This window comes from Pelodiscus sinensis, chromosome 24 (genome assembly GCF_049634645.1).
Source record: "Pelodiscus sinensis isolate JC-2024 chromosome 24, ASM4963464v1, whole genome shotgun sequence".
Classification (NCBI taxonomy): domain Eukaryota; kingdom Metazoa; phylum Chordata; order Testudines; family Trionychidae; genus Pelodiscus; species Pelodiscus sinensis.
The window spans coordinates 22,693,000-22,718,033 of record NC_134734.1 but is presented as its reverse complement, the minus strand read 5'-3'; the positions used below and the strand labels follow the sequence as shown (position 1 = coordinate 22,718,033).

The 25,034-nt window shown below is 71.3% G+C and overlaps 2 protein-coding genes across 5 annotated transcripts; one reads left to right on the top strand and one right to left on the bottom strand.

The window, feature by feature from the left end:
- Positions 1–254: 254 nt before the first annotated feature.
- Positions 255–14,477, bottom strand: DCST2 (DC-STAMP domain containing 2). Of its 4 annotated transcripts, none has more exons than XM_075907528.1 (16): positions 14,271–14,474; positions 10,826–11,204; positions 9,729–9,899; positions 7,011–7,112; positions 6,130–6,324; positions 5,225–5,290; positions 4,284–4,497; positions 4,040–4,197; positions 3,657–3,821; positions 2,838–3,005; positions 2,557–2,657; positions 2,261–2,391; positions 1,602–1,729; positions 1,432–1,525; positions 556–816; positions 255–388 (listed from the first exon to the last, which is right to left on the bottom strand). In XM_075907528.1, the coding sequence occupies exons 2-16, from the start codon at positions 11,142–11,144 to the stop codon at positions 268–270; spliced, it is 2,394 nt and encodes a 797-aa protein (XP_075763643.1). In that variant the 5' UTR covers positions 11,145–11,204; positions 14,271–14,474; the 3' UTR covers positions 255–267. The 4 variants fall into 4 exon arrangements, with proteins under 4 accessions (XP_075763643.1, XP_075763646.1, XP_075763644.1 ...); XM_075907531.1 differs by lacking the exon at positions 14,271–14,474 and adding an exon at positions 11,535–11,767; XM_075907529.1 differs by lacking the exon at positions 2,838–3,005 and having other exon boundaries at positions 14,271–14,477.
- On the top strand, positions 13,112–25,010 carry LOC106732297 (E3 ubiquitin-protein ligase DCST1). The gene is given in 17 exon segments (XM_075907534.1): positions 13,112–13,315; positions 13,397–13,522; positions 14,901–15,029; positions 15,449–15,588; positions 16,822–16,999; positions 17,120–17,263; positions 19,049–19,170; positions 19,463–19,620; positions 19,875–19,974; positions 21,165–21,239; positions 21,241–21,261; positions 21,365–21,491; positions 22,912–23,028; positions 23,368–23,466; positions 23,469–23,509; positions 24,003–24,107; positions 24,716–25,010. Coding segments are annotated over 17 exon segments (1,965 nt in total). The 5' UTR covers positions 13,112–13,278; the 3' UTR covers positions 24,962–25,010.
- Positions 25,011–25,034: the final 24 nt, after the last annotated feature.

The window sequence follows — 25,034 nt, the reverse complement described above, 5'->3', positions numbered from 1 at the left end:
CAGCTCCTGGCCGCAGAGAGACAGGCGGGTGCAGGCACTAGGCCCAGCGCCCCGGCCGTGGCCCAGAGCTCACAGGTCAGCCTGGGCCACTTTCCTGTGGGCTGCCCCCTCCTGTGCAGTCGGAGGGGCCTCCAGGCAGGGGAAGCCCTCCCCTCCCCCTGCAGCGGGGCTGAGACCACAGGCTCTGCAGCCCCATTGCACTAGGGGGGTGGGGCCAGCTGCCCCCTCACCTGCCCCATAGCCCCAGCCCAGCTCCTGGCGCTGCCCTCACTGGCAGGGGTCTGGGCTGGCTTGCACTTCCCCCGGCTCCGGGGGGCAGGGGGCCGGCCCTGCCCCGCCCTCGCCCTCGCCGCCTTGAGGCTGGTCCAGGTAGCTGTAGTCCAGGTCGCTGGGGGCAGAGAGAGGCTGGTGAGATCGGCGCTGGGGCCCTTGGCACCCTGTGCGCCTGCTCCCCCTCGGCGTCCACCGGGGCCCCTCCCCATGGCCCGGCTGGGTGGGTGAAATCTCAGGGGGCTGGGTCAGGCTAGGGCCCCTTCCCCGAGCCCCACTCCTCACCTGGAGCTGGCATCCGTGGCTGCCCCGGGGCTGGGTGTGCCGGGCCGGGTGCTGTCTCCGCTCCTGTCCTCCTCCAGCTGGGCCCGGACCCAGGCCCTGAGCTCCCGGGGCAGGCGCCGGCAGGAGCCCTGGCCCTGCACGGCCTGCAGGATGCGCTGGCGGAGCTGCTGGCGCAGCTGGCGCCTCCGTTCCTGCTCCTGGCCCCGCAGCGCCCGCACGGCGCCCAGCCACAGCCCCACGGCCTCCTCGTCGCTGGAGTCGCTGTGGGGCCGAGGGCAAGGCTGAGACAGGGGAACCGCCCTGGGGCTCGCCCCAGCGGGCACGTCCCGGGGGGCTCTGCATCCCCGCCGGATGGATCCTGGTGCTGAACGACAGGCGTCAGATGGATAGCAGCGGGGGGGGGGGTAATGTGCCAGCCCCCATGCGGGGGGGGGGGGGATAATGTGCTAGCCCCTATGCTGCGGAGATCACAGGTGAGCAGCTGGTAGCTTTTGGGGGGCGATTTTTTTATTCCCTCCCCCGTGGTCTGGGACAGGGGGTGTTCTCATTACTGTCTCATTAAAGTGATCCCTAGCCCCCCATCACTTCTGTAGCTCAGCCCCCCTGCTCTCTACCCCCTCACCCAGGCCTGGGGGGGCTTCCCCCATCTGGGTGTTGGTCAGAGGAGTTGGGGGGGGGGCAGCAGAGTTGGCCCGAGATCTTGTCTTCTGTTCCAGACCCCATAAGAATGGGGGGGGGGGGGGGCGCGGAGATCATCAGCAGCTGATTGGCTGCCTTGCCCCAGGAGGCGGGACAATGGGGCAGGCAGCCAGCTGGAGGGGAGATGTCGGTAGGGCCCCCCCCGGTTCCTGTGGCATTGCCCTGCCCCCCACTCACATCTCTTCGTCCATGTCGCCCTGGTAGGCCAGGGGGGCCATGCAGATGGAGCAGACGTCGTTAAGCAGCTGGTAGCACTCCTGGCAGTACAGCCCTGGGGAGGGAGGGGGCATCAGACCCCAGCCAGCTGCAGCCCCCTCCCTTGGCTGCCGCCCGCGCCCGCTCCCTACCTCTGCAGCCAGGGGTGATGCAGGCGATGAAGTCCTGGCTGGCAGCCCCCCCGCCAAGGCACCCGCAGCCCATGCAGTACTGCTGGTGGGCGCCCATCTTCCGGGCCAGCCAGGCGCACCGGGGAAACCTATGGGCAGAGAGTGGGGGGGGGGGGTCACTTAGCCTGCCCACACTGGGGGGGTGTCAATGGGCATGCAGGGGGGAGCTTCACTGCTGGGGTAGGGGCTGCACCGGGGGGTTGTACGGTTGGGGTAGGGGCTGCACGGGGGTTGCACGGTTGGGGTAGGGGCTGCACGGGGGGGCTGCACAGCTGGATTAGGGGTTGCATAGTTGGGGTAGGGGCTGCATGGGGGGGTTGTACGGTTGGGTGGGGGGCTGCACGGTTGGGGTAGGGGCTACACGGGGGGGTTGCACAGCTGGATTAGGGGTTGCACGGTTGGGGTAGGGGCTGCACGGTTGGGTCAGGGGTTGCACGGGGGGTGGGGCAGGCCTGTGGCACTCAGACTGGGTATCACTACCCATCGCACGAGGGGCTCCGGAGTGGGAGCTGCCCAGCGGGCCCCTTCTCCAGTCTGCGTATCGGCGCGAGCGCCCTGCTCCTGGCTCCCTGGGGGGGGGCACGCAGGGCCTGGGGTGGCCCCAGGGGAGGGGCCCTTACTTGGCGGCGAGGATGAGGAGCAGGTTCCTGTGGCCGCCGTCGGCCGCCCGCTGCCTCGTGGCCCGGAGCAGGGAGCGCACCAGGCCCGTCCGCCGCGTCAGGATGCTGTTGTAGAGGAAGCACGTCCGCTCCTAGGGCAGGAGGGGTGGGTGAGGGCGGCTGGGCCCCGGATGCTCAGGGGCTGGGAGTGGGGGGGGTGTCCGCGGCATAGGCCAGAGGAGCGCTGGGGGGGGGACTGAGGGCCACGTCCCGGCAGTCGGGCGGCTGGAGGGATTCCCGGCCGGGCAGGGTCTCACCTGCTCGCGGGAGGGGTAATACGCGGCGCACACGACCCGGCGCAGCCGCCCCACGTAGCTGCCGAAGACGGCGATGAAGAAGCACACGCCGTACATGAGCCCTGTGAGCGGGAGGGGCGCCAGTCAGGGGGGGCCTGGGCACATTGCGGGCGTCTGCCCCCCCCGCCTGGAGCAGGCCTGGGGCTGGGCACGTGGGGCCTGCACACGGAAGTGCCCAGGAGCGGCCCCTGGCCCGCCCAGCCGGCCACGGGCAGTGAGCGCAGGTGCCCCCGGCCGGTCACCGATGAGCAGGTAGTTGTGGTAGTCGGGCTCGGCGGGGCGCAGGCGGCACCGGCGGGACAGGACGCTGACGTTGCCGCGCTGCAGGGCGTCGAAGGCCGAGACCAGGTCGCGGTAGATCTCGCCCGTGTAGCCCGTCCCCGTCACGCTGACGCTCATCACCACGGGCGCTGCGGGAGAGGCCGGGTCAGCGCAGGGCGGGTGGGCGGGGCTCGGTCCGTGGCCGGGCTGGCTGATTGGCAGCTTACCCCTCCCCAAATGCCCTGCCCCACCGCTCCCCCCGGCCACGGCCCCGCCCTGCCGTCGCTCCTTCCTCCCCCCCCCCCGGCCACGGCCCCGCCCTGCCGTCGCTCCTTCCTCCCCCCCAGCCACAGCCACGGCCCCGCCCTGCCGTCGCTCCTTCCTCCCCCCCCCTCGGCCACGGCCCCGCCCTGCTGTCACTCCTTCCTCCCCCGGCCACGGCCCCGCCCTGCCGTCGCTCCTTCGTCCCCCCCTGCCACGGCCCCACCCTGCCATCACTCCTCCCCCCCTGCCACGTCCCCGCCCTGCCGTCGCTCCTTCCCCCCCCAGCCACGGCCCCGCCCTGCCGTCGCTCCTTCCTCCCCCCCGCCACGTCCCCACCCTGCCATCGCTCCTTCCCCCCCCTGCCACGGCCCCACCCTGCCATCACTCCTTCCCCCCCCGCCACGGCCCCACCCTGCCATCACTCCTCCCCCCCCGCCACGTCCCCGCCCTGCCGTCGCTCCTTCCTCCACCCCGCCACGTCCCCGCCCTGCCATCGCTCCTTCCCCCCCCAGCCACGGCCCCGCCCCGCCGCTCACCCCTGGCCACCACCTCGCCATGCAGCTGGTAGCGCACCAGGTCCAGCAGCCAGAAGACGCTGAAGTCCAGCAGGACGAGGCCGAAGCCGACGAGCACGTGGCGCAGGACGCTGGTCAGGGCCAGCCCGTAGCGGAAGCGCTCCCGGCGTGACAGGAACGGTGAGCCTGGGCCAGGCAGCAGGGGGGCATGAGCAGCCCCTCTGCCAAGAGACCTTGCCCCCGTGTCCCACTGCTCTGCCCCCAACCTCCCTGCACCCCTGCTCCCAGCTTTCCCCCTGCCCCGAGGGTCCACCCCATGCTCCCAGCTGGCCCCCCTCCTCCCAGCTTCCTGCCCCTACGGCCCAGCCCCCCACCCCTGCCCTGCAGCCCGCCCGGCACAGTACCGGGGCTCAGATACTTGGTGCTCTCCCGGGCGGAGAGGGGCAGCACGGTGGGTTTGTCCTGCCGCGCCCGCAGCACGTCCAGAGCCACGAAGCGCCCCGTGATGTAGATGTTGTCGAACTCGTCCTGGTGCAGGTACCGGCTGCGGTAGCGCAGGGCCCTGCGGGCGGGGACACTGGCCTGAGCACACGGTGGGAAGGGGGCTGGGTGCCCGGACTCCTGGGTTCTCCCCCATGGCCCACTCACTGCAGGTACAGGTAGAGGATGGCGACGGAGGAGAGGTGCGCGAAGAAGCCCAGCACCTCCCAGGCCGGCTGCAGACGCAGACCCACATCCTCCATGATGTCCAGGGCCACCTGGGCCAGGCTCTTGCTGGCATTGAGGTCGATGTCGAACTGGTGCACGGCCGAGATGTTGAACTCAAACTCCCTGCGCACACGGTTCAGCGCCCTCAGGATAGCTGGGGGGAGACCCCAGGGGGTGAGCGCTGGGCTGGGGGGCAGAGCCGTGGGGGGATGTGGGACTACAAGGAACAGGAGGGGGAGGAGACCTGGTGGGGGAGGAGGGGGCAGATCTGGGGCAGAGCAGGGGCCTGAGGTCCAGGACCCAAGGGCACGGGGCCCTGCATGGCTGCTGGCTCGGGCGCACACCGTGCTGTGGGCTCCCAGCAGTGCTCCCCCAGCGCGCCCAGGGCCAGCGTCCTGGGGACCGGCTGTGACGACGACGTGGGGATTTTATCCCCTTGTTTTGTTGCATGTGAGTTCTATCCTGTAGTAATCCTGCGTGTGCCTCAGTTTCCCTGGGCCCTGCCCCAATACCTACATGGGGGTGGGAATTTCGGGGACGGCCTCCCCCAGGCGCACACTGGCCCATGCCCTTTGTGACCTGACCAGGGGACACCTTTTGCCTGGGAAGCAGGACAAAGGCCGGAGGGGGGGCCTGGCTGGGGAGCTAGGACCAGGAGCTGGGAGCAGGGCTGTCTGGGCTGGCTTGGGGTGCAGGATCAGAGCCAGGCCCGGGCTCTGGGCCCCCCGATGGCTCCTGGTGCCAGTGCCGACCAGTCTGTGCTGCGCCGCGTCCCCGTCACCTCGGCCCCCTCCAGTTCGCCCTGCGGCTGAGAGTCCCCTCTGGCTGCGGGGGGGGGGGCAGGGCCGATGGTTCCCCACCACACGGGGCACCGCACTCACGAGCCGCGACTCTCTTGCGCAGGAAGGGCTGCAGGTACTGAGGGATGACGCAGAAGACCAGGAGCACTGGGGGCAGAGTGGGAGGGGGCATGAGGGGGAGCTGCACTCTTGGGGTCCCTTACAGCCCTGCTGTGCTGGGATTGTGCGACAGAGCATGGCCCCGCCCCCAGGAGAGACCCTGCCACCATTGGCCCCACCCCCAGGGGAGACCCTGCCACCATTGGCCCTGCCCCCAGGAGAGACCCTGCCACCACTGGCCCCGCCCCCAGGAGAGACCCTGCCACCACTGGCCCCGCCCCCAGGAGAGATCCTGCCACCATTGGCCCCGCCCCCAGGAGAGACCCTGCCACCACTGGCCCCGCCCCCAGGAGAGACCCTGCCACCACTGGCCCCGCCCCCAGGAGAGATCCTGCCACCATTGGCCCCACCCCCAGGAGAGACCCTGCCACCATTGGCCCCGCCCCCAGGAGAGACCCTGCCACCACTGGCCCCTCCCCCAGGGGAGATCCTGCCACCATTGGCCCCGCCCCCAGGGGAGATCCTGCCACCACTGGCCCCGCCCCCAGGGGAGACCCTGCCACCACTGGCCCCTCCCCCAGGGGAGATCCTGCCACCATTGGCCCCGCCCCCAGGGGAGACCCTGCCACCACTGGCCCCTCCCCCAGGGGAGATCCTGCCACCATTGGCCCCGCCCCCAGGGGAGACCCTGCCACCACTGGCCCCGCCCCCAGGGGAGATCCTGCCACCATTGGCCCCGCCCCCAGGGGAGACCCTGCCACCATTGGCCCCGCCCCCAGGGTGGACACGCTGATATCATTGGGTCTGCCCAAGAGGGACGAGATGCCCTCAGCTCCGCCCTCCCCCATTGGCCCCGCCCTCGAGCCCCCTTCCCACCCCGGGCTCACCGCCGGCCAGGCCGCAGAGCGGCTTGAAGAGCAGCAGGACGTAGCAGAGGAAGAAGAGGGCGGGGATGACCCGCTCACACTCGTCCTTGGCCGTGTCGAAGAGCCGCAGGCACTTGTGGAAGGGGGCCCCCAGCTCCTCGTTGCACACGTCGCCCACGTGCACCAGCCAGTACCACACGTTCCGCAGGGCACGGGCTGCAGGAGGTGGCATAGGGATGACGGCCATGAGTTAGGGGTCACAAGACGGGCTGGGGGGCACCAGGGCATGAGGGCAGGGCCATGGGGCGCAGGGGCTGGGGGGGAACCGGGGCGCGAGGGCAGGGCCGTGGGGCGCAGGGGCTGGGGGGATCGGGGCGCGAGGGCAGGGCCGTGGAGCGCAGGGGCTGAGGGGGATCGGGGCGCGAGGGCAGGGCCGTGGAGCGCAGGGGCTGAGGGGGATCGGGGCGCGAGGGCAGGGCCGTGGGGCGCAGGGGGTGGGGGGATCGGGGCACGAGGGCAGGGCCGTGGGGCGCAGGGGCTGGGGGGATCGGGGCGTGAGGGCACGGCCGTGGAGCGCAGGGGCTGGGGGGATCGGGGCACGAGGGCAGGGCCGTGGGGCGCAGGGGCTGGGGGGATCGGGGCGCGAGGGCAGGGCCGTGGAGCGCAGGGGCTGGGGGGGATCGGGGGCGAGGGCAGGGCCGTGGGGCACAGGAGCTGGGGGGATCGGGGCGCGAGGGCAGGGCCGTGGGGCGCAGGGGATGGAGGGATTGGGTGTTAGGGTAGGGCCCTGGGGGGCTGTGCGGAGCACAGGAGATGGGCTGTGCTCTTGCCGCCGTCCCCCCCACCCTAGCAAGCTGACCTGGGGGAGGCCAGCAGCAGGCCCGGCCCCACCCCCCACTCACCCACGTGCCGCACGGAGTCCATGACGGCGCGGAAGAACTTGCGGACGCGGTCGCCCACCACCTTGGCCTTCTGGGCGATGGCCTTGATCCTGCTCAGTGCGTCTGGGGGCGTGGGCACGATGAGGCCCCCCAGGCCTGCTCCCTGCTTGTGACCACCCACCCCGATGCCCACGTCCAACCAATCCACCTCCACGTCTGACCCACCCACCCCGATGCCCACGTCCAACCAATCCACCTCCACGTCTGACCCACCCACCCCGATGCCCACGTCCAACCAATCCACCCTCCACGTCTGACCCACCCACCCCGATGCCCACGTCCAACCAATCCACCTCCACGTCTGACCCACCCACCCCGATGCCCACGTCCAACCAATCCACCTCCACGTCTGACCCACCCACCCCAATGCCCACGTCCAACCAATCCACCTCCACGTCTGACCCACCCACCCCAATGCCCACGTCCAACCAATCCACCTCCACGTCTGACCCACCCACCCCGATGCCCACGTCCAACCAATCCACCCTCCACGTCTGACCCACCCACCCCGATGCCCACGTCCAACCAATCCACCCTCCACGTCTGACCCACCCACCCCGATGCCCACGTCCAACCAATCCACCCTCCACGTCTGACCCACCCACCCCGATGCCCACGTCCAACCAATCCACCCTCCACGTCTGACCCACCCACCCCGATGCCCACGTCCAACCAATCCACCCTCCACGTCTGACCCACCCACCCCGATGCCCACGTCCAACCAATCCACCCTCCACGTCTGACCCACCCACCCCGATGCCCACGTCCAACCAATCCACCCTCCACGTCTGACCCATCCACCCCGATGCCCACGTCCAACCAATCCACCTCCACGTCTGACCCACCCACCCCGATGCCCACGTCCAACCAATCCACCCTCCACGTCTGACCCACCCACCCCGATGCCCACGTCCAACCAATCCACCCTCCACATCTGACCCACCCACCCCGATGCCCACGTCCAACCAATCTACCCTCCACGTCTGACCCACCCACCCCGATGCCCACGTCCAACCAATCCACCCTCCACGTCTGACCCACCCACCCCGATGCCCATGTCCAACCAATCCGCCCTCCACGTCTGACCCACCCACCCCGATGCCCACGTCCAACCAATCCACCTCCACGTCTGACCCACCCACCCCGATGCCCACGTCCAACCAATCCACCCTCCACGTCTGACCCATCCACCCCGATGCCCACGTCCAACCAATCCACCCTCCACGTCTGACCCACCCACCCCGATGCCCACGTCCAACCAATCCACCCTCCACATCTGACCCACCCACCCCGATGCCCACGTCCAACCAATCTACCCTCCACGTCTGACCCACCCACCCCGATGCCCACGTCCAACCAATCCACCCTCCACGTCTGACCCACCCACCCCGATGCCCATGTCCAACCAATCCGCCCTCCACGTCTGACCCACCCACCCCGATGCCGACGTCCAAGCAACCCACCCTCCACGTCTGACCCACCCACCCCGATGCCCACGTCCAAGCAACCCACCCTCCACGTCTGACCCACCCACACCGATGCCCACATCCAACCAATCCGCCCTCCACGTCTGACCCACCCACCCCGATGCCCACGTCCAACCAATCCGCCCTCCACGTCTGACCCACCCACCCCGATGCCCACGTCTAACCAATCCGCCCTCCACGTCTGACCCACCCACCCCGATGCCCACGTCTAACCAATCCGCCCTCCACGTCTGACCCACCCACCCCGATGCCCACGTCCAAGCAACCCACCCTCCACGTCTGACCCACCCACCCCGATGCCCACGTCCAAGCAACCCACCCTCCACGTCTGACCCACCCACACCGATGCCCACATCCAACCAATCCGCCCTCCACGTCTGACCCACCCACCCCGATGCCCACGTCCAACCAATCCGCCCTCCACGTCTGACCCACCCACCCCGATGCCCACGTCTAACCAATCCGCCCTCCACGTCTGACCCACCCACCCCGATGCCCACGTCCAAGCAACCCACCCTCCACGTCTGACCCACCCACACCGATGCCCACGTCCAACCAATCCGCCCTCCACGTCTGACCCACCCACCCCGATGCCCACGTCCAAGCAACCCACCCTCCACGTCTGACCCACCCACCCCGATGCCCACGTCCAAGCAACCCACCCTCCACATCTGACCCACCCACACCGATGCCCACATCCAACCAATCCGCCCTCCACGTCTGACCCACCCACCCCGATGCCCACGTCCAACCAATCCGCCCTCCACGTCTGACCCACCCACTCCGATGCCCACGTCTAACCAATCCGCCCTCCACGTCTGACCCACCCACCCCGATGCCCACGTCCAAGCAACCCACCCTCCACGTCTGACCCACCCACACCGATGCCCATGTCCAACCAATCCACCCTCCACGTCTGACCCACCCACCCCGATGCCCACGTCCAAGCAACCCACCCTCCACGTCTGACCCACCCACCCCGATGCCCACGTCCAAGCAACCCACCCTCCACGTCTGACCCACCCACACCAATGCCCACGTCTCACCAATCCACCCTCCATGTCTGACCCATCCACCCCGAATCCCACGTCTCACCCATCCACCCAGATCCCCACATCCGACCTATCCAACCCCCTCATCTGACCCACCCACCCCGATCCCCACGTGGCCCCTCCTGTGCTCCCCGTCTCACGGAGCAGCGGCTCCTTGGCTCTCTGCAGCTGCTCGGCAGTCTGGTTGAGGGCGAGCTCGGCCCCGCAGGACACGGACTGGGCAGCGCGGGTGAAGTTCAGCAGGATGTTGGCGCAGGGCCCCTCCATGGCCATGCCCAGTGCCAGCAGCAGCAGCATGTTCTTCCCCTCCTCTGCAGGGGGCGGCAGGTGCCCCACGGCATCAGTGGGGCAGGCAGGGTGCCAGCTGGGACAGACTGGGCACTGGGTGCCAGGGGGAGGCTGCAGGGCAAGTGGCACCAGGATCCCTACCCCAGCCTCTGCCCACCCCCTGGGGCTGGTCGCAATGGGGCACATGGAGGCACAGTCCCTATGAGGGGCTGAGGGCCAGAGCACAGCATGTATGTGGGACCAGGGACCGGGGCACAGCCCGTATGTGGGGTCGGGGGCCAGGGCACAGCCCGTATGTGGGGATGGGGGCTCAGCCCGTATGTGGGGACGGGGGCCAGGGCACAGCCTGTATGTGGGGTCGGGGGCCAGGGCACAGCCTGTATGTGGGGACGGGGGCCAGGGCACAGCCTGTATGTGGGGTCGGGGGCCAGGGCACAGCCTGTATGTGGGGACGGGGGCCAGGGCACAGCCTGTATGTGGGGATGGGAGCTCAGCCCCTATGTGGGGCCAGGGCACAGCCTGTATGTGGGGACGGGGCTCAGCCCGTATGTGGCACCAGGGACCAGGGCACAGCCTGTATGTGGGACCAGGGGCTGGGGCCCAGTCCATATGTGGGGCCGAGGGTCAGGGCACAGCCTGTATGTGGGACCAGGTCACAGGCCGTATGTGGGGCCAGGGCTCAGCCCATATGTGAGGACGGGGGCACAGCCTGTATGTGGGGTCAGGGGCTGGGCACAGCCTGTATGTGGGGCTGGGGCTCAGCCCGTATGTGAGGCCAGAAGCCGGGGCACAGCCTGTATGTGGGGACAGAGGCTCAGCGGGTACGTGGGGCCAGGGGCCAGGGCACAGCCCTTAGGTAGGGCTGGGGGCCGGGGGTGTGTGACGGCCCTGTGCCTGGCCAGGGGATCCCAGCCCCGGGCCGGTCCCTGTGCGGGGGGGGGGTGCTTACTGGAGAAGACGTGGGGCAGCATGAGCAGGACGGTGACGCGCACCTTGCGGGAGAAGGCCATGCCCAGCCCCAGGCCGGCGCCCAGGGTGGCGGTGGACACCAGGCAGTACCAGATGCTGTAGCTCTGGGCGAAGAGCACCAGGGCGCCGTAGAGGCTGGCGAGGGCCATGCCCAGGGCAAAGCCGCCCGCGCTGCGCATCACGCCCCGCACGAGGCTGGCCCCCGCCGGCCCGGGCCCCCCGCGGCTCTTCCTGCGCCTGGGCCGGGGGCCCTGTGCTGAGGGGCGCAGGGCCCTGCCAATCGCTGAGAGGAGCCCCATGGAGCGGGTGCGGGGGGCACCCCCGATCCTCTGCTTCACCCCAGGGAATGGGGCCCGGAGCTGCGGAGAGACGAGGCGTTGCTGGGTCCCAGGCACCTCCAGCCCCGCCTGCCCGGCTCCTCTGTGCCCACCCGGCCTGCTCGACTCTTTCCTGCTCTGCCCCGCCCCGTCCGGGTGCCCGTTGTGCGGGGCTCGGGGAGGGAGGCTGCGTGAGGCAGACGGGCAGGGCCCGCTGGGGGGATGCTGGCATTGGCCCAGGCAGCTATGGGGGTGGCACCCGGCTGGGCCTGGCCTGAACCAGCTGGGGGGTATTTCCCTCCCCAGCACAGTCCATGGGGTGCGCGTGCGAGCCTGGCCCGGGGCAGGGGGCACACGCCGAGGGGCTGATACCTGGGACAAGACCCAGTGTCCCGCTCCTGGACGTCAGGGCTCACTCAGGCAGGGTTCCACTGTGGGCATCCTTGCCCGTTGCCGGGATACGGGGCCTACGGAGCCCTGGGCGTTGAGGCCTGTTGCCGGGATACGGGGCCTAGGGAGCCCTGGGCGTCCCTGTCCGTTGCCGGGATACGAGGCGCTGGTGGGCACAGGGAGCCCTGGGCGTCCCTGCCCGTTGCCGGGATACGAGGCACTGGGGGGCACAGGGAGCCCTGGGCGTCCCTGCCCGTTGCCGGGATACGAGGCACTGGGGGGCACAGGGAGCCCTGGCGTCCCTGCCCGTTGCCGGGATACGAGGCACTGGGGGGCACAGGGAGCCCTGGGCGTCCCTGCCCGTTGCCGGGATACGGGGCGCTGGTGGGCACGGGGAGCCCTGGGCGTCGCTGACCGTTGCCGGGATATGAGGCGCTGGTGGGCACAGGGAGCCCTGGGCGTCCCTGCCCGTTGCCGGGATACGGGGCGCTGGTGGGCACGGGGAGCCCTAGGTGACCCTGCCTGTTGCCGGGATACGAGGCACTAGGGGGCACAGGGAGCCCTGGGTGACCCTGCCTGTTGCCGGGATACGAGGCACTGGGGGGCACGGGGAGCCCTGGGTGACCCTGCCCGTTGCCGGGATACGAGGCACTGGGGGGCACAGGGAGCCCTGGGCGTCGCTGCCCGTTGCCGGGATACGAGGCACTGGGGGGCACAGGGAGCCCTGGGTGACCCTGCCCGTTGCCGGGATACGAGGCACTGGGGGGCATGGGGAGCCCTGGGCGTCGCTGCCCGTTGCCGGGAAACGGGGCACTGGTGGGCACAGGGAGCCCTGGGTGACCCTGCCCGTTGCCGGGATACGAGGCACTGGGGGGCACAGGGAGCCCTGGGTGACCCTGCCCGTTGCCGGGATACGAGGCACTGGGGGGCACAGGGAGCCCTGGGCGTCGCTGCCCGTTGCCGGGATACGGGGCACTGGTGGGCACAGGGAGCCCTGGGTGACCCTGCCCGTTGCCGGAATACGAGGCACTGGGGGGCACAGGGAGCCCTGGGCGTCGCTGCCCGTTGCCGGGATACGGGGCACTGGTGGGCACAGGGAGCCCTGGGTGACCCTGCCCGTTGCCGGGATACGAGGCACTGGGGGGCACAGGGAGCCCTGGGCGTCGCTGCCCGTTGCCGGGATACGGGGCGCTGGTGGGCACAGGGAGCCCTGGGCGTCGCTGCCCGTTGCCGGGATACGAGGCACTGGGGGGCACGGGGAGCCCTGGGCATTGCTGCCCGTTGCCGGGATACGAGGCACTGGGGGGCACAGGGAGCCCTGGGTGTCGCTGCCCGTTGCCGGGATACGAGGCACTGGGGGGCACAGGGAGCCCTGGGCGTCGCTGCCCGTTGCCGGGATACGAGGCACTGGGGGGCACAGGGAGCCCTGGGTGACCCTGCCCGTTGCCGGGATACGAGGCACTGGGGGGCACAGGGAGCCCTGGGTGACCCTGCCCGTTGCCGGAATACGGGGCGCTGGTGGGCATAGGGAGCCCTGGGCGTCCCTGCCCGTTGCCGGGATACAGGGCACTGGTGGGCACGGGGAGCCCTGGGCGTCGCTGCCCGTTGCCGGGATACGGGACGCTGGTGGGCACGGGGAGCCCTGGGCGTCGCTGCCCGTTGCCGGGATACGGGACGCTGGTGGGCATAGGGATCCTGGGAGCGAGGGAAGGCGAGTGCAGCTGACATGGGGAAACTGAGGTGGCGTAAACCACCGAATTCAAGTGAGCCCCCCCCGGCCCCTCCTGCCCCCTGCCCTGGTACAGGGGAGCAGACCCCAGACTCTCTCCCGTCTGTGCCCACAGCCCTGAAGCGAGCCGTGCTGGGCCTGCTGCCCGCCTGCTGCGCCCGCTTCCTCTGGAGCCCGCCCGACCAGTTCCGCATCACCAAGTTCTTCCTGGGAGCTGGCGTGGGGGGCTTCCTGGCTCTCGGTGAGTCCCCCCTCCCGGCAGGGGGGCGATAGTGCCCCAGATGGCCGGGAGACGGTCGCTGCAGGGGCGAGCCAGGGTGGGAGCATAGGGGGGGCTGCTTGGGAGAGTCAGGTGGCGCCAGGGAAGTCGGGGTGCGTGTGGGAGTGGGAGGATATTGGGGTGGGGGGGTCACCCCAGTTTAGCTTTTGTTAAAGCGGTGCTGTGGCCTTGCACTGCCAGGTTGGGGGATGGGCATGGCCCAGCTGTGGGGCAGGGGGTGTGGGGCCGCGGGCCGGCAAAGGCTCCTGGGCTCAGGGCAGCCCCCCTTCTGGCCTCCAGGTCTCTCCCAGCTCCTCATCTTCCCCATGAGTCTCGAGGAGGGTCACAAGATTGAGCTGATGTACGGGCTGGCAGGTAGGTGCCAAGGTCAGCCTCTGGGTGGGCACCCAGGGTGGGGGCGGTGCCCCATGGAAGGCGGGTGCCCAGGGCGGGGTCCATGCCCCACGGAGGACGGGTCCCTAGGGTGGGGGGTTCAGTGCCCCATGCAGGGTGCGTGTCTCAAGGTGAGCTGGTATGCAGGGCAGGGAGCAGTGCCCCATGTAGGCTGGTGCCCAGGACAGAGGCCGACCCCACGGTGGGCGGGTGCCCAAGTGATACCGCCCTGCCCGGTGTCACGGCTCACAGGGCGTGCCCACACTCGGCCCGTTGGTCCCTGTGTGGAACCTCCCACTCCCGCGTGGCGCCCCTCCCTTGGGGGGCCCACTCTCACCTGGGGGGGTCCGCCTTTCACAGCCCTCCGCACGCCTGCCCCGCCGTGAGCCCCCTCGGGGGGGCACTCCCTCTGGACCCCACTCTCGGGGGGGGTCGCGCAGTGTAGGCCTGGCCCCCCAGCCCTGCACGGCTGAGTCTGCCCTGCAGCCTGGTGAGCCCTGCCTGCTCTGCTCTCTGCCCCAACAGCCTCCCAGCAGGGCCTCCGATACCCCCAGCAACAGCCCCTCCCCGTCCATTGTCTTCTCCCCAGGTAACAGGGCCGCCTGGGCCCCTCTTCTCCCATCCCCGCGTCCATTGTTCCCCCTGGAACCAGCTGGGCAGGGCAGGGGGGTCTCCTCCCTGCAGCCCATTGGCGGCCCCCTGGCCAGACCCGGCCCTGCCCCCAGCGGGGTCTGCCGGCCCCCGGGTGCTGGGCTTCAGTTCTGGGCTGGTCCCTGCAACAACAAACTCCCCCCCCCCCCCCCCCCCCGAGTCACATTGAGCCAGTAACATCTGGGCTCTGAGCCCCCCCTCTGAGCCCCCCAATCTCCCCACTTCCTCACACTGGGCGGGTGAGGGGCAGGTCGGCCTGCCTGGGCCTCAGGCCGTGGGGAGCAGCCACCAGCTCGCTCCGTCCCCTCCCCTGCAGGAGTCAGCGCCCTCGGCTGGGGCACCTCCCCTCACTTCCGCTGCGCCAGCCTCCTCGTGGCCCCCAAGTTCCTGGGCAAGGAGGGGCGGCTCTACCTGCTCACCTACGTCCTGGCTGCCATCTACGACGGTAAGCAGCCCCCCCCCCCCGGCAAGGCTGGCAGCAAGCGGGCACCATGCCCGCCACTGGGGTACCTGCTTGGCACGACCCCCCTCCCTGGGTGACCCTCCCACTGGGCCCTCACCTGGGTCCCTGGGTGACCCCCCCCTCACTGGGCCCTCACTGGGTACCTGGGTGACCCCCCCACTGATCCCTCACCTGAGTCCCTGGGTGACCCCCTGCTCCTGGGGCCCTCACTGGGTCCCTGGGTGACCCCCCCTCACTGGGCCCTCACTGGGTCCCTGGGTGACCCCCCCACACTGCGCCCTCACCGGGGTACTGGGGTGAGCCCCTCCCCGGGGCGTCAGGGCTCGTGTTTCCCGGCCCCCCTCAGCAAGGGGCTGCAGGCCTGGCCCTGGCAGGGGCCGTGATCTCTCTGCCCGCCCCAGGCCCCATCGCCAACCTGCGGCACAACCTGGACGAGGTGATCCGCTCGGTGGGCTGCACCGTGGAGCTGCAGATCAACCACAGCCGGCAGATCTGGCGGGTGTCCACGGCCCCGCTGCGCGCCGTGCTGCGCAACATGGCGGTGAGGGGGGCTCGGGCCGGAGTCACCAGGCAGCCAGCCGGGGGGAGCTGGGCCAGGGCGTGACATGGGGGGTCCCCGGGCACTGCCCCCCCATCCGCAGCCAGACGGGACTCTCAGGCGGCAGGTAGAGGAGAAGGTCTATTGGTTCACGGGGACACAGGAGCAGCCGGTACAACCCATCTTGGGGAGAGGGGGGCCCAGAGCCAGGGCCCTGCCCAGCCCCCCAAGCCAGCTAGACTCCCCCTCCCTCAGCCAGCCAAAAAAACCAAACTGACCACCCAGCAACTGGTCCCAGCCCTCCAGGCAGCTTGAGGTTGGGGGAGGAACTGGGAAGCCTGGTGTGGGGGGGAGGCAGCACAGGGCTGGGGGGGACTGGGGAGCCTGGCTGGGGGGGAGGGGAGGAGGCAGTACAGGATTGGGGAGGGACTGGGGAACCTGGGGGGGGCGAGTGGGGGGGCAGGCACTATGGGGTTGGGGGGAACTGGGGATCCTGGCGGGGGGGCGAGTGGGGGGGACGGCACTATGGGGTTGGGGGGAACTGGGGATCCTGGCAGGGGGGCGAGTGGGAGGGCAGGCACTATGGGGTTGGGGGGAACTGGGGATCCTGGCGGGGGGGCGAGTGGGGGGGCAGGCACTATGGGGTTGGGGGAACTGGGGATCCTGGCCGGGGGAGGCGATTGGGGGGGCAGGCACTATGGGGTTGGGGGGAACTGGGGATCCTGGCCGGGGGAGGCGATTGGGGGGGCAGGCACTATGGGGTTGGGGGGAACTGGGGATCCTGGCGGGGGGGCGAGTGGGGGGGCAGGCACTATGGGGTTGGGGGGAACTGGGGATCCTGGCGGGAGGCGATTGGGGGGGCAGGCACTATGGGGTTGGGGGGAACTGGGGATCCTGGCGGGGGGGCGAGTGGGGGGGACGGCACTGTGGGGTTGGGGGAACTGGGGATCCTGGTGGGGGGGCGAGTGGGGGGGACGGCACTGTGGGGTTGGGGGAACTGGGGTCCTGGTGGGGGGGCGAGTGGGGGGGACGGCACTGTGGGGTTGGGGGAACTGGGGTCCTGGTGGGGGGGCGAGTGGGGGGGACGGCACTGTGGGGTTGGTGTGGGGCACCGGGCAGCCCAGCGGGGGTGGGCAGAGAGCTGGGATGGGCGCCAGGTAAGAGGGGGTATCACGGGGCCCCCCGCTCAGCCGTCCCCCCGGGGGTGGCCCCCCCGTCTGCCCCGTGTCCCCGCAGCGGAGCGGGAAGGCGCTCAACGCGGAGACCCGGAACGTCTCGCAGGCCTTTGCGGGGCTGAACGAGCAGGTGGCCAGCGAGGCGGGGCTGGGGGCGCAGCGCCCCCGCCGGGCACAGGGCCGCCGCGCCCCCAGCACGCAGCAGCTCTACGAGACGAAAACCAAACTGCGCTGCCAATGTGAGTGCGCCAGGCAGCTGGGGGTGCAGTGCCAGAGGGCGTGGGAGGGCCCAGCTGGGTCCAGGCCGGCCCCCCCCGTTGCCTAGGGGGGACCCCACTGACCTGCTCCCCCCCCGCCAGACGTGATTGACAGGGCCATCGGGCGCTGCCAGGCCTGGTTCGATGCCAAGCACAAGGCGTGTCTGCGCCGCATCGTGGTGCCCCTCCTCAGCCACCTGCTCTGCCTGCCCATGAAGTTCAAATTCCTCTGCCACCTGGTGCACGGTGAGGCTCGGGCAGCCCCTGGGCTGGGCGGGGGAGGGCGAGGCACTGCCGGACCCACCCCCTGGTGCCAACTCAGAGCTCAGAACAGCCAGGAACCCCCCCCCCCACACACACACACACCACCTTTCATGGCCCTGGGCACCCTGGCAGGAGGGATGGAGGGGGCTGGACAGGCAGTGGGAGAGGAGGACCGTGGGGCTGTGCCCGCAGGCCCTGGTGAGACGGGCAGACAGGTGGGCGGGCGGTGCGATGGGCGGGGGGCGAGTCGGGCGGGCAGGCGGGGGGTGAGACAGGCAGACGGGTGGGCGGGCGGGGGGCGAGTCGGGCGGGAAGGCGGGGGGTGAGACAGGCAGATGGGCGGGCGGGCGGTGCGATGGGTGGGTGGGGGGGCGAGTTGGGCGGGCAGGCGGGGGGTGAGACGGGCAGACGGGTGGGCGGGCGGTGCGATGGGTGGGTGGGGGTGCGAGTCGGGCGGGCAGGCGGGGGGTGAGACGGGCAGGCGGGGGGGCGGGCGGTGTGATGGGCGGGGGGCGAGTCGGGCGGGCAGGCGGGGGGTGAGACGGGCAGGCGGGGGGGGCGGGCGGTGCGATGGGTGGGGGGGCGAGTCGGGCGGGCAGGTGGGGGGTGAGACAGGCAGACGGGTGGGCGGGCGGGGGGCGAGTCGGGCGGGAAGGCGGGGGGTGAGACAGGCAGATGGGCGGGCGGGCGGTGCGATGGGGGGGCGAGTCGGGCGGGCAGGCGGGGGGGCGGGCGGTGCGATGGGGGGGCGAGTCGGGCGGGCAGGCGGGGGGTGAGACGGGCAGGCGGGGGGGCGGGCGGTGCGATGGGGGGCGAGTCGGGCGGTGCGATGGGGGGGCGAGTCGGGCGGGCAGGCGGGGGGGCGGGCGGTGCGATGGGGGGGTGAGTCGGGCGGGCAGGCGGGGGGTGAGACGGGCAGATGGGTGGGCGGGCGGTGCGATGGGTGGGTGGGGGGGCGAGTTGGGCGGGCAGGCGGGGGGTGAGACGGGCAGACGGGTGGGTGGGCGGTGCGATGGGTGGGTGGGGGTGCGAGTCGGGCGGGCAGGCGGGGGGTGAGACGGGCAGGCGGGGGGGCGGGCGGTGCGATGGGCGGGGGGGCGAGTCGGGCGGGCAGGCGGGGGGTGAGACGGGCAGGCGGGGGGGGCGGGCGGTGCGATGGGTGGGGGGCGAGTCGGGCGGGCAGGTGGGGGGTGAGACAGGCAGACGGGTGGGCGGGCGGGGGGCGAGTCGGGCGGGAAGGCGGGGGGTGAGACAGGCAGATGGGCGGGCGGGCGGTGCGATGGGTGGGTGGGGGGCGAGTCGGGCGGGCAGGCGGGGGGGCGGGCGGTGCGATGGGGGGGCGAGTCGGGCGGGCAGGCGGGGGGTGAGACGGGCAGGCGGGGGGGCGAGTCGGGCGGTGCGATGGGGGGGCGAGTCGGGCGGGCAGGCGGGGGGGCGGGCGGTGCGATGGGGGGGTGAGTCAGGCGGGCAGGCGGGGGGTGAGACGGGCAGACGGGTGGGCGGGCGGTGCGATGGGTGGGTGGGGGGGGCGAGTTGGGCGGGCAGGCGGGGGGTGAGACGGGCAGGCGGGGGGGCGGGCGGTGCGATGGGGGGCGAGTCGGGCGGTGCGATGGGGGGCGAGTTGGGCGGGCAGGCGGGGGGGTGAGACGGGCAGGCGGGGGGGGTGGGCGGTGCGATGGGGGGCGAGTCGGGCGGTGCGATGGGGGGGGCGAGTCGGGCGGGGGGGCGGGGCTCCCCACCCATCGCAGCCCCCCGCCCTGTTCCCAGTGATGCACACCTGGTGCCGAGACAAGATCCCAGTGGAGGGCAACTTCGGCCAAACCTACGACAAGGTGAACGGCTCCGTGGCCGGCATCAGCCAGGACTTCAGCACCGAGCTGGTCATCAAGGTCTGAACCCCTCCTGCCCCGGCGTCATGCCCGCCCCTCCCCCTTGGTGCCACCTGCCTCTCCTCCACCCTCAGGACGTGACACCTGCCCCTCCCCCACTCTAAGGTGTGACATCCACCCCTCCCCCATTCTAAAATGTGACACCCCCCCTTCCCCCACCGCTCTGGGGCACAACACGAGCCCCCCCCCCCACGTAACATCTGCCCCTCCCGCTGGCTCAGACTGGCCTTGGGCCTCTGGCCGTGGCGCCCCAGGGCGAGGTGCCGCCCGCTGATCCTCCCTCTGCCCCCAGCACGACCGCCAGTTCTCGCTGGTGGGCGCCAACCTGTCCCGGGAGCAGCTCACCGAGGAGGTGGCCTCCCACGTGCAGCAGCAGAGCCGGCGGCTGGGCCAGGCCATCTCCGTGGTGCGCCTGCTGCTCTCCTGCACCTTCCTCTTCGTCTTCATCGCGTGAGTGAGGCCGCCGGGGGCCGGGGGGGGCTGTTCCCTCACTCCCGGGGGGCAGTGGGGCCTAGCGGTGAGAGCGCCGGGCGAGTCCTGTCCTGGCTCCCGGGCTCAGTCTCCGTCGGTAGAGCGGGGACCAGGGCTTGTGAGGGCTCTGGGACGAGGTCTCCCCTGGCAGGGGCTCAGTGCCCCACAGCCTGCCTGGCAGTGCCCAGCATGGGGGGGCAGCAGGGTGCCAGCTTCACCCACTCCTCCCCCAGGGCTTTCTCCTACACCAACCACTACAACCAGGACATCCGCTTCGACAACCTGTACATCACCACCTACTTCCGCCAGCTCGACGCCCGGCGCTGGAAGCAGGTGAGGCCCCTGGCTGGCTCGAGGGGGCCGTGGGGAGCCGTGGGGCTGAGGTGCTAGGCAGACAGTCCCTCAAACTGTCCTGCCCCCCGTCGCTCCTGCAGGTGGGTGTCCCCAGGAGGCGTGAGACGTCTTTGGATTCTGACGTGGGGATCCACAGCATTGTTCCCACCACGGGTGGCTGTCGGCACCACGTCCCGTGGACTGGCGTGGACAGGGGACTTGCTCCTGGGACACTCCATTCCGGGAGGGACTGTCCCACAGCCAGGTCCACGGGATTCCCCCCACGTGGGCCAGGGCTAGAGGCCCCAGATGAGGGTGGATTAGAACCAGGGCTGCTCTGCTAAACACAATAGAACAACTTGGGGTCACTGAAATGAACAGGCAGCAGGTTTAAAACAAACCAAGCGCACAGCCAACCTGTGGAACTCCTCGCCAGAGGATATGGTGAAGACAAGGACTTGAACAGGGTTCAAAATAGAGCTAGATAGAGCCATGCTTAGGTCCATCAATGGCTGGGTAGGGATGGGGGTCCCTAGCCGCTGGCGGGAAATGGGTGACAGGGAGGGATCGTGTGAGGATTCCCTGTTGGGTTCCCTCCCTTTGGGCACCGGGCACTGGCCACCGTGGGCAGACAGGACTCTGGGCTGGATGGACCTTTGGTCTGACCCGGTCTGGCCGCTCTGCTGTCCCCTCAGCCCAAGCCTGGGGTCCTCCTCTAAGGCACGGAGCCAGCCACACCGCCAGCAGGCGTCCACACAGGACCCGGCCTTCGCAGCCAGGGCGCCCAGGCGGGGCCGCAGGTTCCCAGCAAAGCTCCCACACGTAGATTGGCCAGAGAAGTGCTGCTGGTTGCTGGCCTGGCTGCCCTTCCACGGGGTAGGCTGAGCCTGCTGCTGGCTCCCAGAAGCCACCAGGAGAAGGGCACCAGCCCCCCACGGAGCGCCCCACGGACCAGCGCCAGCCCCCCATGTAGTGCCCCACGGACACGGCGCAGGCCCCAACGCCCACGGTGCAGGCCCCCACACCGCACAAACAGAACCAGCAAAGCGTCAGCTTCTCACAGGCACCCCCGGGGCCCCCTTTGCACGGGGCGTGGTGCAGCCGCAGACTCAAGGCATCGCCCGGGGCAGGAAGGCCACGGGGCAGTGCCACGGGTGCCAGACCGGAGACCCTCTGCTGTGTCTCCCCAGAAGAAGCGCACGCTGCTGCCCCTGCGCCGGGCGGAGCTCTCCGGCGTGGTCTTCCCCTGCAGGCTGGCCGTGCAGCCCGCCCGAGAGGAAGAGCCTGGTAAGGGGGCTGGGGTGCAGGCTGGTCCCGGCTGGGGGTGCCCTGGTGCTGACCGAGCCATGTGCCGGGGAGGGGGAACGTGACACATCCCTCCCCCCCGCAGATGCTGGAACTGCTGGAGTGCATCCCCCCCCTGCTTTTCCTGCTGCTGGCCTGGGGCCTGGACCACGTGCTCTACACCATGTTCAGTGTCATACAGCGCCACGCCTTCGTGCAGTACTCCTTCCGCAGTGAGCCCCCGCCCCAGCCCCATGGCACGGCCCCGGGACAGCCCCAGCCCCGTGGCACGGCCCCGGGTCAGCCCCAGCCCTGTGGCACGGCCCCGGGACAGCCCCAGCCCCGTGGCACGGCCCCGGGACAGCCCCAGCCCCATGGCACGGCCCCCGGGACAGCCCCAGCCCCATGGCACGGCCCCGGGACAGCCCCAGCCCCGTGGCACGGCCCCGGGACAGCCCCAGCCCCGTGGCACGGCCCCGGGACAGCCCCAGCCCCAGCCCCATGGCACGGCCCCGGGACAGCCCCAGCCCCGTGGCACGTCCCCGGGACAGCCCCAGCCCCGTGGCACGTCCCCGGACAGCCCCAGCCCCGTGGCACGGCCCCGGGGACAGCCCCAGCCCCGGGACAGCCCCAGCCCCGTGGCACAGCCCCGGGACAGCCCCAGCCCCAGCCCCGTGGCACGGCCCCGGGACAGCCCCAGCCCCAGCCCCAGCCCCATGGCACGGCCCCGGGGACAGCCCCAGCCCCGTGGCACGGCCCCGGGACAGCCCCAGCCCCGTGGCACGGCCCCGGGACAGTCCCAGCCCCATGGCACGGCCCCGGGTCAGCCCCAGCCCCGTGCATGGCCCTGGGAGAGCCCCAGCCCCATGGCACCGCCCCAGCCCCATGGCACGGCCCCGGGACAGCCCCAGCCCCGTGGCACGGCCCCGGGACAGCCCCAGCCCCATGGCACGGCCCCGGGACAGCCCCAGCCCCGTGGCACGGCCCCGGGACAGCCCCAGCCCCGGGACAGCCCCAGCCCCGGGACAGCCCCAGCCCCGTGGCACAGCCCCGGGACAGCCCCAGCCCCGTGGCACGGCCCCGGGACAGCCCCAGCCCCATGGCACGGCCCCGGGACAGCCCCAGCCCCGTGGCACGGCCCTGGGACAGCCCCAGCCCCGTGGCACGGCCCCGGGACAGCCCCAGCCCCGTGGCACGGCCCCGGGACAGCCCCAGCCCCATGGCACGGCCCCGGGACAGCCCCAGCCCCGTGGCACGGCCCTGGGACAGCCCCAGCCCCGTGGCACGGCCCCGGGACAGCCCCAGCCCCATGGCACGGCCCCGGGACAGCCCCAGCCCCATGGCACGGCCCTGGGACAGCCCCAGCCCCATGGCACCCGCCCGGGACAGCCCCAGCCCCATGGCACGGCCCTGGGACAGCCCCAGCCCCATGGCACCGCTCCAGGACCCCGAACCTCATGGCACCGGCCTCCAAGGCATTCCCCTTGCCCCACTGCCCCCTCCTGCTCAGGTGAGCCTGGAGCTGCCAGCTCTGACTCACGCTAGTGCAGGATCCTGCCCCCCATGGCGTGACGTCACTCCCTGGTCACCCCGATAGCTCCCGGCAGGGAGAGCTGCAGGGCCCCTCCCTGAGCCCCCTCTCGCTCGCGGCAGGCAGCCACCACCTGGAGGTGCGGGTCGGGGGCCACTCCCTGCTGGCCCGGCTGCTCCGAAGCACCATCGGCGCCTTGAACTCCTCCTCCGAGACCGTGCTGGAGTCCACCAACCTGGGTGAGGGGGCCCATGCGGCCTGGCCCATCTCTGCCCCACTGGGGGCCGCTGCTCACACCAAGCCTGGGGCATCTCTGTGCCCAGGGAGGGGAGGGTCCTGGGGCTGCCCCCCCATGGAGAGACACCTCCCCCAGGAATACTGGGGTCTCCCATGCCGAGACCCCAAAGCAACACCCTCTCCCTCTGGGAGCGCCAGCTGCTCGGTTTGGGGCACAAGGGAAATTGAGTCGAGGCCCTGGCCTGTGTCTGCCCCCCCCCCCCAGCCTGTGTCTGCCCCCCCCCCCCACAGCCTGTGTCTGCCCCCCCCCCAGCCTGTGTCTGTCTGTCCATCCCCTGCAGCCTGCCTGCCACAGCCCCAGGCCATGACGCAGAGCGACTACCTGGCCAGCTGCCTGCCCCTGGGGGCCCTGGTGCTGCTGTGTCTGGGGCAGGCGTATGCCACCGCCTGCGCCGTGTCATCGCCGCCTTCTACTTCCCCAAGGTGAGTGCCCCCCCAAACCCCACTGGCCCCCAGGTCTCCCCACTGGCCCCCCAGATGCCCCCACCGGCTCCCTGCCCCCCCAGGACTTCCCACTGACCCTGGGACCCCCACTGACACCTCCCCCCAATATCCCTCCCGGTCCCTCCCACTGCTGTCTTTCACTGACCCCTCCCCTCTATCCCTGCCCCCTATGCCCCCTCATGGGTTCCTCCATCTCCACCCTGGTCCTCCGCCACACGATCCCTCCCATCTCTGTTAACAAGGACCAGTTATATTCAAGCCAGGGCCTGACGCCCCCGCCCGCTCCCCTATTCTCCTGGGGGCGCTGACCCCCCCCCCCCCGCTCCCCCTATTCTCCTGGGGGCGCTGACCCCCCCCGCTCCCCCTATTCTCCTGGGGGCTCTGACCCCCCCGCTCCCCCTATTCTCCTGGGGGCGCTGACCCCCCGCTCCCCCTATCTCCTGGGGGCGCTGACCCCCCCGCTCCCCCGCAGCGGGAGAAGAGGCGGGTTCTCTTCCTGTACAACGAGCTCCTGCGGAAGCGCCAGGCCTTCGTCCAGCTGCAGCGGCGACGCCTGGCCCGGCGGCCCCAGGCCTTGGTGAGTGCGGGTGTCACTCTGTGTGGCCACCAGGCTGGCAGCGGGGCACCCTCCCCTCCCCTCTGGGAGCCCGCCCACCCTCTGGGCACCCTCCCCCTCCCCTCCGGGAGCCCTGCCCACCCTCTGGGCACCCTCCCCTCCCCTCCGGGAGCCCCGCCCACCCTCTGGGCACCCTCCCCTCCCCTCTGGGCGACCCGCCCACCCTCTGGGCACCCTCCCCTCCCCTCTGGGAGACCCGCCCAGGGTATTCTGGCAACCCGGGCGCACGGAGCATGCGCAAGTGACACCTGATGGTCGAGCCATCGCGCCCCCCTTGCACAGTTGTGCACGAGCTCACAGCAGCATGTGGGAGCTACTCCAGGCCCAGTGCCAAGGTGGGGGGGGCAGGTGCCCCCCTCCGCCAGCCTGGCCCAGCTTCCCTCATTCCTGCTCCTCCCGCCCTTGCCAGGAATTCCAGGGCAGGGCTTCCCCCGCTCCCAGCAGCTCCCCCGCAGAGTCAGGCCCCCAAAAGCCAGGGCGAGCCCCCAGGCTTGGCTGGGGGGAGGATGCCCCAGGGCCAGAGCCCTGCCCACCCCCGCTCAGAGCCCCCGGCCTTGTCCCCGCTGCAGGCAAAGCCCCTGCTGGAACGACTCTGCCGGTGGTGTCCGCGCCTGCGAGGCTGGCTCCGGCGGCGCTGCGCCCTGTGCGGCTCGCCCGAGTGCCGCAGCTCCCAGCCATGCCCAGCACCCCCCTGCAGCGCCGTGTACTGCCAGCCCTGCTGGAGGGACATGGGGCAGGTCTGCGCGGCCTGCGCCCCCACGCCCCTCTCCGGTGGCAGCAGCAGCAGCGAGGAGCAGATGACCTGTGCGGACTGAGGCCTGGTGCCGCTGGGCTCCTGGCTCATTAAACAGACCCTGCTCTTGGCCTTGGCTCCTGGTGCTGTGCTGG